Source organism: Macaca thibetana, chromosome 6 (assembly GCF_024542745.1).
Source record: "Macaca thibetana thibetana isolate TM-01 chromosome 6, ASM2454274v1, whole genome shotgun sequence".
Classification (NCBI taxonomy): Eukaryota; Metazoa; Chordata; class Mammalia; order Primates; family Cercopithecidae; genus Macaca; species Macaca thibetana.
The window spans coordinates 123050462-123063556 of record NC_065583.1 but is presented as its reverse complement, the minus strand read 5'-3'; the positions used below and the strand labels follow the sequence as shown (position 1 = coordinate 123063556).

Sequence of the window (13095 nt, the reverse complement as noted above, 5' to 3'; positions counted from 1 at the left end):
ATAGGGAAACGAAGCCCTTTCCCGAAGGTTGCATACTAGGGAAACAGGAGATCGGTTGTATCATGACTACGGAACCGTGAGGCGGGAATTACAACTTTTTTGTTCAAGTAAAAATAATGCAGTTAGTACAAAAAGATAATGATTATGGAAATAAGAGATGCAGTCATTGAAGACGTTAGTACTCCTGGAGAGAGTGTCACAAAGTATACGATGTTGAATTTGTCTTTGAATCTACAAGGCCATTTTTAAAAAGCAATTTAATGTGAGGTCATTCATTCTCATTGTGATGACATTCAGCTTGGCTGTTGGGTGTAGTACGGGAAAGAGCTGAACTTAGTTTCTGCCTCTGGCTCTCCCACTTACTGGCTTTGGGACCTTGGGCAAGTTCCTTAACAACTTTGCTTTCCTTGTCTGCAAAAATGGAATAATGTAAGGACCCCACAGCGTATGGTATAGAATGGGTCTTTCATAATTACTGGCTGCTTGGGTGGGAAGTGTTGGGAGTTAGCTAACTAGAACTCCCCCAAACAATTCTTTTCTGAACTTAGTTCCCAGCCCTTCACACACATGAGAATAAGCTTATAGTTCCTTAAGGCCAAGAACCCAAAAAGTATGCAGATAAGTTTGGCTTTTACCAGTTGAAGGGTAGTGAATAGAAACTTTTCCCATTTTCAGGACCCTCCGGTATGTTCCAGAGGAATCCAAAGACAAAGTTATCTCAGATGAAGATGTCCTAGGAACGTTACTGAAAGTTTTCCAGGCTCTATTCTTAAATGATTTCAATAAACAATCAGAAATCTTGACTATGCTTCCAGAATCTGTTAAATCAAAATATCAAGACCTACTGGCAGTTGAACATCAAGGGGTGAAACTGCTTGAAAACAGACATCAACAGCAAAGTACCTTTAAGCCAGAAGAAATTCTTTACAAGACTCTGGGTTTCAGTGTTGCCCAAGCAACTAGCTCATTGATTTCTGCTGGAAAAGGTGTCTTCGTTACGAAAGGATTGGTACCAAAAGGCGCAGTCGTATCTATGTATCCTGGTAACAGCACGATTAATATTATACTTTGCCAAGCCTCTTATGTACTGATAAATATAAGTTCAATAAAATACCCAGCCTTGCAATCCTTAGAGTAAGGTATTAAATTAGAAACTTGAGTTTCCATAGATTTTTATAATTCTAATTCGGAAATTAACTGTTTGTAAATTGTTATATGTTAGAAAGTATCCTGGAGTATTCGTTGGGATAAATGCACTTTTTCTTTCAAGGAAAGCTTTCCTGTCAGTGTTTAAATTTAGAACATAGTATGACCCACTTTGACAAATTACTTAAAAAGCACTAGAGAAACATGTCAGTTTGGTTAGTTGATAGCTAAAAATAAAAATGGTATGGATAGGCTAACGCCTGTAATCCCAGCACTTTGGGAGGCCGAGGCGGGCAGATCGCGAGGTCAGGAGTTGGAGACCAGTCTGGCCAACATAGTGAAACCCTGTCTCTACTGAAAATACAAAAAATTAGCCGAGTGTGGTGGTGTGCGCCTGTAATCCCAGCTACTTGGTAGGCTGAAGCAGGTGAATCACCTAAACCCGGGAGGCCGAGGTTGCCGAGACTGTGGCATTGCGCTCCAGCCCGGGCGACAGTGTTAGGCTCTATCTCAAAAAAAAAAAAAAAAAAAAAAAAAAAAAATGGTACAGATCAAAACGTAAAAGATAGCGTTTAAACCCATAAATCACCGAATAAAGACCTTCCTGCCCTTTCTACACTTGAAAAGTAGGCAATTTCTTGGCACAAGATCATTTACTAGATGCTAAATAGACTACGTTATGTGTTAAACTAACATTATATTATTTGGTATAGTGGAAAGTGTGTGTGTGAATATTTGAGTCAGATAGACCCAGGTTTTTAAAAATTCATTCTCCTGTTTTCTAATTTTACATCCCCAAGCAAGGGAGTTTCAGTTTCCTGCTGTACAAATAACCTGATTTTGTAAAAACTAAATAGAATAAATTAATTAATAATAAAACAAGTTTAATAAATAGATTAACATGCCTGGAACATAGAACACACAAGGTAAATATTTTCTCATTTCCTCTTCTGCCAGTGAAAGGAGAAACAGCCTTAATGTCAGACTCATCTATTCCCATATGTGTCTACATTATTTAATTATTAGCAAAATAAATTTCTTCAAACTCTTTAGATGTTAAATCACATTCTACTTAAAAACATATATGTTCGTGTGTGTGTGTGTGTGTGTGTATATATGACTTTTTAAAACTGAGCCTAAAATGTGTTGTTCATATTATCATTAATCAAGATAGCCAAATTCTGTTTTGCTGTGTGGATGGCCTGGTTCTGTGCTCCATCTGCTATTGGGCATTCACTCTTTAGAAGGGGGAAAGTAACTAAACAGAATGTGATTGTGTTCCAAAGAAGGGTTCTTACCGCAGTGTTTATGATTTTTCATGTTGCTGTAATATTTCTTTGTCTTGTTGTATAATAGGTACAGTATATCAGAAGTATGAGCCGATCTTTTTCCAGTCCATTGGAAATCCATTTATTTTTAGATGCCTGGATGGGGTACTCATTGATGGGAACGACAAAGGAATATCAAAAGTTGTGTACAGGTAAGTGATGTCCATGTTCAAATTTAATTAAATGAGACAGAACCACACTTATCACAATGATTATGACTAACAGCATTTGTGCTGTATTTATTTTTTATAAAAAGAGATGGGGTCTTGCTATGTTGTCCAGGCTGGTTTCAAACTCCTGGCCTCAAGCGACACTCTCATCTTGGCCTCCCAAAGTATTGGGATTATAGGCTTGAGCCACCGCATCCAGCTCAGCATTTATACTTTATTTTATTTTATTTTTACTTTTTTACTTTTTTTTTTTTTTTTTTTTTTTTTTTGAGACGGTCTCACTCTGTTGCCCAGGCTGGAGTGCAATGGTGTGATCTCTGCTCACTGCAACCTCTGCCTCCCGGGTTCAAGCAATTCTTCTGCCTCAGCCTCCCAAGTAGGTATGACTACAGGCATGTGCCACCAGGCCCAGATAATTTTTGTATTTTTAGTAGAGATGGGGTTTCATCATATTGGCCAGGCTGGTCTCGAACTCCAGACCTCAAGTAATCTGCCCGCCTCGTCCTCCCAAAGTGCTGGGATTACAGGTGTGAGCCACTGCGCCTGGCCAGCATTTATACTTTAAATAAAATTCTGTTTAGATAGCTGCTGTGTAACAACTCAATTGCCCTACTGATTATACAAAAGCCTTTTTTTTTTTTTTAAAGAAAAAAAGCACTTGTGTAATTCTAGGGTTAATTCTGTATTTTGGAATTCTATTTTAAGATACAGATCCATTAGCTAATGCTTTCACCTGTTTCAGATCTTGCAATGGGAGGGATCGACTCGGCCCTTTAAAAATGAGTGATAGTACATGGCTAACGTCAGAAATTCATAACCCTCTGGCTGTGGGACAGTATGTCAACAATTGTTCCAATGGTAAGAAGGCATCATGGGGCTGTGAGACGCGATATAGCAATGGCTAATTCTACTCCTTTATCATATGACTGAGTGCCAAGGGCAGTTGAGTGTAACATATAATAAGCTAGTCAAGTCCTTAAGCAACTATCACTTTTGGACAGACAATATCAGAGAATTAGGGGAAATAATGATATGCATTATTTAGAATTGTTTACTATTTTTCTTCTGATTTTGCAGTGAATATAGGCAATTGATAACTGCCCTTTGATCATTATTATTTTAGCATTTTAAAAATAGAAATTATTATGTCAGTGCTTCAATATAGCCTTATAGATTAATGGCTAGACTAGTATCTGCTTTCTTTTGCTAAGTTTGTGAGTCGCTATATCTTCTTTAGGAGTTGACTTTCCCATAGGTAAAAGTTTGATTGTTTGACTACATTTAACATGGCCTTTGTCGTTAGTGAGAAATGAAGTCCAAGCCTGACTTGTTTATTAATATTTAACCTTTAACATTTCTGAGCCTCCATTTCCTGACATATAAAAAGTAAACAAGAAAACATACATATATATTATGTATGTTGGTATATATTATCTAAACATATATGTTTATTATATATGTTGTTTATGCAAAAAGTAAATAAAAAGTGTTATATATGCCTTATTTGCTTTTTGAATATTTGATATATTTATGATTTACCATATATGTATCTGCAAATATATATAAGTAAATAAAATCTAACAGTGCCTGGAACATGGTAGTAATTATTTTGAGCATGTTTTGATAATTTAGAAAAACAGACATCAAGTGTCATAATTCAGTTCTGTTTTCCATGACCTTGTATAATGGCTCTTTTTCTAAAAATTCTGTGCTTGTTCCTAGACAGAGCAGCTAATGTCTGTTATCAGGAATTTGATGTGCCTGCAGTTTTCCCTGTAGAACTGAAGCAGTATCTTCCAAACATTGCCTACAGCTATGACAAACAAAGGTTCGTTTGCTAAAAGAGCATTTCATATCTTCTGCTTATGCTGTACTTAAAAAAATATAGAAGAAAAAGCTATATAGAATTTGGGGTAAGATTTTTTTTTAGTGAAAAATTATAACTTAGATTTTTATGTTCATACCTTAACCTGTTAATGTAGGCTTATTTGAAATTTAAAATTTTCATTTAACTTAGGTCAGTCTGCTTATTTTTACCCATTTTTATTCTATGGCAATACTTCATAAGTATCCACCTTAAAGTTTTTCCAGATAATTCTGTTGTTTTCCCTACCTACAAAATCTTCAAATATATTTTTACTTTATTCATTTATAATATCATGTTCTCTACCTTATAAGAAAGCATCCAAAAGAGGCCACCAAATTACACTATGATTTCTTTGCCAATTTCACTATTAGGTTCTTAATAATGAAAAAAAAGGACTATATTCAGAAGACACATATTTTAACATAGCATTTATTTTCTGTTCATTCAGTGGAAAGTCTACCGAGAATATTCAAATAGAAATTTTAAAATATAGGTAATTCTGGAGAGCTAAGAGTTCGTTCTTAACAGTGCTATAGGAAGATATAATCTTTGTATTATTTCGCTGAGTTGCTAGCAAACTTTATTTTATATAGGACCTATTAAATTGTCCTTCTAAGATGAATAACATTGAAAACATGAACTATTCTTTATATTTAAAACTTGAGGTCAGATATGGTGACTCAAGCCTGTAATCTCAGCACTTTGGGAGGCCAAGGTGGGCAGATTGCTTGAGCACAGGAATTTGAAACCAGCCCAAACAACATGGCAAAACCCCTTCTCTACAAAAAATACAAAAATTAGCTCGGTGTGGTGGTGCGCACCTGTAGTCTCAGCTACTTGGGAAGCTGAGGTGGGAGGATCCTTGACCTTGGGAGGTGTAGGTTGCAGTGAGCCGAGATGGCACCACTGCACTCCAGCCAGGGTAACAGAGCCAGATTCTGTCCCAAAACAAGAAAAAAACAAAAACAAAAAACTTGATAATTTTTGCTTCTCTGCATGTGTATGTTTGTGTGTTTAACAATTAGCTTTTCTTAGCCATATTCTCCAGGGAATGATGTTATTAGAACGTTGAATGTGTATATATAACAATATCTAGGCTGGGTATGGTGGCTCATGCCTGTAATCCCAGCACTTTGGGAAGCCGAGATGGGTGGATCACAAGGTCAGGAGTTTGAGACTAGCCTGACCAACATGGTGAAACCTTATCTCTGCTAAAAATACAAAAATTAGTCAGGCGTGGTGGGACACACCTGTAATCTCAGCTACTCAGGAGGCTGAGGTAGGAGAATCGCTTGAATCTGGGAGGCTTGAATCCGGGAGGTTGCAGTGAACCAAGATCACGCCACTGCACTCCAGCCTGGGGGACACAGTGAGACTCCATCTCAAAAAAAAACAAACAAACAATATCTTATGATGTCTAGGAAAAAGCATTTTTTAAAACTCCAACTAATTTTAAGTAATGTTTTCATTTTTCAGAATATAAGATACAAATGAACACAAGAAAAACTATAATGTCATTTTAAAATCCTTTTTGTGATACTAGTTTTGGGGGCCTAAACTTAGAAACAGTGTTTTCAGAAGAAGTAGTAAGTTGTATAAACATTGATTTGTGATTTTTTAAATGATATAGATATACTCTTTAGAATACCTGCACCAGGAATAAGAACAATTTCCTCGTGGAAATCAAATGCATAAACTAAAATGTAAGAAACCTGAGTAAAGTCACATCTGTAAAAGCCATGTTGGTTATATTAAAAATATGAGCTTATATTTGTCAATGCTCTACCTTTTGTATATCTTTCTTTTTGTTTTCAGCCCACTTCGATGTGTTGTTCTTGTCGCACTTAGGGACATCAGTCAAGGAGAAGAGCTTTTTTCAAACTACTACACAATTGTCAGCTAACTGTGAATCAGAAATTATTAGGTTTTCTACTCATCTATTAATTCTAAGTGTTTATTGTTAATCACTTCTCTGAGTTATACCTGTAAAACAAATATTTTGAGACTTAATTGGAATAGGAATTTATGTTTTTGTTCATATTATATTTATGTTCCAATTTCATGATAAAAGCTACTTGCTTCATTACAATTTCAAATTTGTAATGCAATTCCAATTTTAATTGGTTTTCACCTAAATACACAATAGCTTATTAAATTAAAACCTACTCTTTGAAATTATAATTTCAATTTTTCTTTTGTTTATTTTGTAAGCTCTGTGGTGGTTTATAAAATTGTAGCCAGGCATCAGCAGTTCTTGTAGTACTGCTGATGTGTACAAACTTCTGTAAAAACTTTATTTTTACAGAATTGAGTAAAAAATATCTATTGTGTTGCCATGAGTAAATTGGTATATGTATGTATAATGTAAAGATTGCTGTAGCTGGGTAAGGGGAAAATGTGAGGTCATTATACTGTTTTCTTTACTCTTTGAACATTTTCACACCAAGGAAAAGGTGAAAAAAAAGTGCAAGATAGTGTTGGTGGGAGGAACATGTATTCCCCGTGTCTCATATCGTCATATGGAGGCTTCCACTAGTAATGTTCCTAGCCTACCTCTCCACCCACTGGAGGAAGAGTGACATCCTGATTATGTTTGGAAAATAACTAAGCACCCATGTCCTATACCCTCCTAGTTCCTTCCCTGTGGACTCTGGCTGCCAGCAGAAAAAATGTGTCCTGGCAGTTCTCTGCCTTGTGCAGACAGTAGCCTGTAGCCAGCCCAGCCAGTGACAGAGTGAGTCTAGAGGTGTGATATATTGGTAGGCCAACCTGGCTGCAGCCCTGAAGCTGCCTTCCCCAGTTTTATTAGCAATAGTTACTTTGACCTCCATCGACCTGACTCCAGCGCTCTCAGTTCCAAACTTGGATAGGAAGGAGGGTGTTCTTCACTGGGCCCCTCAGAAATTCGTAGAACCTATATAACCAGATTCTGACCACCTTCACTTCCTTACCACCAGCTTTACTCACCTCGTTTATTGCTATTTCAGTAGCCTCTCAATTGCCTTCCTTGTTTCCACTCCTGTCCCCCTTACAGAACATATCACCAAGTGTGATTCTTTTAAATGAAAGTCAGGTACTGACATACCTCTGCTCAAAACCCTCTCCCTATGAAGTCCTTCACATGCATGATCTGCTCAGGATCTCAGAGCTCCTCTCCTGTTCTCCTCTTGCTCACTCCACCCCAACCCACACCTGCCTCCTGGCCACTCTTCAAACCTGCCAGGCATATATTCCCACCCCAGGACTTTTGCACTTAGTTCTCTCTGCCTGTAAACATCTTCCCCCAGATAGCCACATAGCTTGTTCTCTCCCTTCCTGTCACCTCAGTGAGGAGCGTTGCTTCATCGCCCTATTGAAATTTACAATCCCTCACTGCCACCACCCCTGATATATTCCTCATTCTCTTTAGCACTTACCAGCAAACATACCATAGATGGAAATTATGGCCAAAATGACTTCCAGTAACACAGATGTAACTAGAGATTATCCTGCTTCCACAGGCTTTTCCGTCTCCTAAAGCCTGAAATACTATGAGCTCTCACATGGCACTTTGTTGCATTCTTGATGTATTCAGAATATGTGTGCGCTCTGAAGGCACTTCTGTGCATGTGTCCACCACAGAGCCCTATGCGCTAAGGTCCTTTGGTGTCTGAGAAGGAAGGAATGTGGTTTTAGTCAAGTAACCAAAGCAGAGGAGTCAAGGTTTTTGCTTTCCTTTTATCCCCTTCTTGGCCTTGTACAAACTTTGGATATCTGATCACTGCATCTTAAAAATGGAACTACATGAAGTTCTAGTCTGAGCAAATGAAATATGGGGACAAACTTGTGAAATAAGGCCAAGATAGGAACGTGATCTTAAAAAGATGTTTAGGAAAGATATGACTAGGGTCAATCAAACTATGAATTGTATGGATAAGAAAGACTAGTTGACCATAAATGTAGTCTATCAAGTAATATTTGATCAAATTTCAGATCTGTCTTCCTAAAAGACAGTTACCTAGAACAGTGTTTGAAACGTTTCCTGAATTAAGCTAAAAGTATAATCCTTACTTTGGGATTTTTTTTTTTTTTTTTTGAGATGGAGTCTCGCTCTGTTGCCCAAGCTGGAGTGCAATGGTGGGATCTCAGCTCACTGCAACCACCGCCCCCAGGGCTCAAGCAGTTCTCCTGCCTCAGCCTCCTGAGTAGCTGGGATTACAGGCACGCGCTACGTCGCTCAGCTAATTTTTGTATTTTTAGTAGAGACAGGGTTTCACTATGTTGGTCAGGCTGGTCTTGAACTCGTGACCTCATGATCCGCCCGCCTCGGCCTCCCAAAGTGCTGGAATTACAGGGGGACTTTCATTATAGATGGAAAACTATTATAGAGGATTTAAGGAAAACATTTAATCTACCAACTTCACTATATCTTATTTACTGCATCTAAAACCAATTTAACAGTGGTATAATATCTACCTATTTGCTATAGCTTAAGATTCATTAAATAACATGTCTACTTTTGGCAAATATTCACACAAACCAAGAAAAAAAGATTCCCAGATTTTTATTTCTGGAACTGTACACCAGGTATTAAAGTACAACAAATACAAAATAATGCTCAAAAAAATCAGTGTTTATGTACAAATATTAAAATCAATGCAACAAAGCAACTTCCTCTTGAACATCTGATACTGAAACTTGTTCTGATTGTCACTAATTTATCTCATACTCACAGGGTACTTATTTCAAACTGGGACAATTGGAATCACTGGTCATCTAAGAGGAATATTAATATCTACCATGTTTAACAATAAAACTAATAGTTTCCTCCATTTAGTGAAAAAATTAGGAACTTTTTTAAAAAACATAGTAACGTCAATATTTTATAAATTATTTCAATTTCCATTTGTAGACAATGTGCTTTGAAACTCTGGGCAAACAATCTCCTTGGTGGTCAGGTTTATTCGTTAGTTTACATTCAAAGTTGAAATATTCACTAGAGACTTTGGTTAAATTAAATAGTATCACTAAGCTCTATTAGATCTGATGTTCTCAAATATTTATGACCCTCAACATTTTAAAAATTAAAAAGGAAACGATTGCACAATTCTTTGACCTAATTGTACAGATTTTAGTATTTTTTAAACAGTAATCTACATCCTTCAAGTAAATTCAGCAGCTGACCATGACAAGAGGAAAACTAAACATTTAAAAAGCTAGCATGAAAAAGATGAAGTACAACTAACAAATGTATTGCTATAATCACAGCACCAGTTACACTTCTAAATGAATCCACTGTCCTCTTCAAATTCCCTGTACATAAAAGATATATCAGCCAACACTGCAACTGCTCACCATGAATTTTTGGTTTGTTCATAAGAAAATAATGTGGCAAAGGAAAAAAAAAAAAAAGAATTTATCACAGTTTGTTATAAGAATTGTGCTTAACACTTGATAATAAAGGCATTATTCTTTCTTCATGTGATTGCAAATCAGGTTGTTTTCTTGCTTCCAAATGCAATTCTTTTAATAAACAGTAACAAATTCTCTGTTAAGATGTTTAAACTGAGAGAAAAAAACAGTCAATCCAGCTTTTAAAATTCAATAAATAGCTATTTTACATGGATAAAGTCATAGTGGTACAATTTATGAATGTCACATCAAGCATGCACAAAAATGGTATTATACATGGCTGAAGTAGTCAGAAAATATTGAATTAGATCTAAAAAGATATGAAGAATTTACACTTATATACAAAAATCTTGCAAATTATTGCCTCATTTTAACAAGGAATTAAAAGTAAACATTACCAGCTAGTTAGCACTCTCTAAGAGGCTAAAATCAGATTGGCATTTAAAAATCTATTAAACTAGCTGGAATTTATTTTTCTCTCATATCATTTTCTGGATTTTGGTCAAAAATCTTTATTTAAATAACTAAAGTGTCCATTCAACTTGCTGATAATCAAAACTTTAGATAAGAAACACTGTTTCCATCTTATATCAAGACCCCAGCAATGCATAGATAAACTGAATATATTACTGCATCAGCTACTGAGAATGGGCATGTTCATTTAAGTGCAACTGGTATTAGCATTCAGTCATCTTTGTGTAAATTATTTATACAGACCAGCCACTGTAAACCCAGAGTGAAAATTAAAGTTATAACAATGGAAGATTATGGCCAGTATCTTACTAAATTATAGAAAGTGTACTGATTTTTAATAAAAGAAATAAGGTTCAAAGTTTAGCACAACAACACAGCAATAAGAAGCTAACAACTTGGATAAAAATATAAGAAAGTAACGCAGAGCCCAGGCTACCCATTATTTACTGTGTGCATACAGGAATGCTATACTTCAGATGTATAAATTAGAAATTGATTTTAAGTTATTAATTTAACTACTTTTTGTCCACTGTGCTAAACTAAATTTTATACTAATATGCTACTGCGTAAACACTTCAAAGCAATCTTCATTAAAATGCTGCAAAGAAAAACAAGAATACACATCATCCAAAACTAAGGATGTCATTGCAGTTCACAGTTTGTATAATAAATACCCTCCCTTTCGATCACTACTAAGATCACTACATCCTATCTACTCATCAGCACAACCTTGAAGCAACTTATACTTACAAATATTAGCAATGCAGCCAAACATTTAAGTTTTTTGCAAAGCAACTAGTAAAAATCAAAACTTTTAATTAAGACGGTGCAAAAAAGGTAATTCTCTATTTTAACAGTACTATAAAAGCAAAGATTACATCCTAATACTGTATTACATATTGTTTGATTCACCTTATAACTTAAAAATGCATGTTTATAGCGCAAAAATGGCCAAAGTTTAGGACAATGGCTTCTCATTCACAATATTTGGAATAAAAATAAAACTGAGTTTGAGATACATCTGAACATCTATCAGTTTTTAAAACTTAAAGTGGTAATGTACCATTCTATTTCAGATAGGAACTCACATTATTCTTGCCAACTGTTCAAGCTTAACAAAAAAACTTAAATATACTTCAAGGTTCTACTGCATTAGGTATAAAATCTAGAAGTCCCTCTAAATATTAACACTTTGAACTGCAGTGCTACAAACAAAAGGTGTCCCAAAATGTAAACCATTGAGTGGCAATATCCTAGGCTTTGTAGACTGTGCCTCCGCAAGTCGACTGCCTCAGGATAAACTAAATTATCAATGACTGGTATGATTTTTAAGGTTACAATCTTGACAATGGTGGACAAAACCCCATCTGAGTACCACATCTTCAAATGCCAAATTTGTAGCCAATAAATGAAGTTACACAGAAATTTCCTGGCAGTAACATGACCAATTCTGTGTAAGGTAGCCCTGGTCTAGAATTTTGAAACGGGATCCAAGCAAGCGTCTTCATTATTTGCACACAGTTCCTCGTGCTGGCTTCCATAAAGATGGACTTGCTGTTTTGTAAACTGAAGTGCTCTAGTTGAATAACATGAGAGAAGTTTCCATTTTTAAAAAATCCTTGCATGTTTGTGCAGTTTAAAGAAACCTACCCCTGCTTTTATTAAGAAAATAAAACCAAAAAAATGCTACATTGAGCAGGGATCGGGATCGGTACCTGTAAACATTGTTATTCCACTGCATCCATTATGGCAAAAGGAATTTACACAAAAAGAGGCCACACCATTCAGTTCAGAACATCTGTGCTGGTTTTGAGCTGGTGGCCTCTGTCTACAGGTTTTAAAATTGGGAGTGAGGGCAGTGGGGAACAGAAAAGAATAGAAAAAGAAGGGAGTGGGGAAGAGGTATTGGGAGATGAGGAAGAGAGAAGCAGAGCTTAAAGCTGCACCACAGAGTTCAATCTTAGTTCCCAACTCTGCTGATCATAGTTCATTTCCACATTTATGGATTGAAAAATGAAAATACTCTTGATAAATCAAGATATAGTTCTATACATACTGACATCACTGATGTCATAGTGAGAAAGGTTCAAACTTCCAGTGAAAGACTATGCAAACCTGATAGCTCCCCTCAAGTTTACTGGTACTGCACACGCAGTTCCGGGCTCCTCACTCAGGTCACTCAGAGTGTAGGGCCGCGTGCTGATGCAGAGCATGGGCACTGATGAAACCATTGGTCTCGCTGGCAGAGAGACTGCCAAAGTCAGCCACAGAAACAGCCATTTTGGCACTGGTGATGTGATGTGTGTGATTTTCAAAGTCCACACCCAGGTTATTTACAGAAACTTCATTCATAAAGGATTCAGGGACGGCAATGCCCATTTTCAATCTTTTTGCTGGTCTCTCTGACTCTTCACTGCACATGTTCATGGGGTTTAGCTCCGAGTGATAAAATCCAGTCTCAAATAAATTAAAACAATCACTTTCCCCATTGCTGGGCAGGGTGAGTAACTCTTCTGTTACCACAGGCACATGATTAACTTGTCCACGGGGTGTGTTGCCCAGTGGAGGAAAGCTATCATCCAAACAATTCACATCTGTGGGGTCGCAGACAGTTGCTACACTGTTGGTCAAAGCTAAAAAGGAATGGAAAATTGTTTAAGTAAGTGGTCCTATGACACGAAAGAGAGGACACAATTTTGCAACAAACTGTACTAAACAC

At 36.5% G+C, this 13095-nt stretch overlaps 2 protein-coding genes across 8 annotated transcripts in view; one reads left to right on the top strand and one right to left on the bottom strand.

Moving 5' to 3' along the window:
• The window catches only part of SETD9 (SET domain containing 9), a 29468-nt gene that overhangs the window by 1136 nt on the left and 15237 nt on the right, over positions 1-13095 (top strand). For 4 of the 6 annotated variants that reach the window (XM_050794677.1, XM_050794671.1, XM_050794675.1 and 1 more), the window contains exons 2-6: positions 676-1043; positions 2503-2626; positions 3387-3502; positions 4367-4472; positions 6327-6742. In XM_050794677.1, coding sequence (XP_050650634.1) covers positions 806-1043; positions 2503-2626; positions 3387-3502; positions 4367-4472; positions 6327-6414 — 672 coding nt within the window. In that variant the 5' untranslated portion in view covers positions 676-805 and the 3' untranslated portion in view covers positions 6415-6742. Of the gene's footprint in view, positions 1-8; positions 430-675; positions 1044-2502; positions 2627-3386; positions 3503-4366; positions 4473-6326; positions 6743-13095 lie in introns of those variants that run through there. The other 2 variants (XM_050794673.1, XM_050794672.1) reach the window with 2 other exon arrangements.
• Positions 9036-13095, bottom strand: part of MIER3 (MIER family member 3) — a 33201-nt gene continuing 29141 nt past the window's right edge. For both annotated transcript variants that reach the window (XM_050794659.1, XM_050794660.1), the window contains exon 13: positions 9036-13009. In XM_050794659.1, coding sequence (XP_050650616.1) covers positions 12552-13009 — 458 coding nt within the window. In that variant the 3' untranslated portion in view covers positions 9036-12551. The remainder of the gene's footprint in view (positions 13010-13095) is intronic.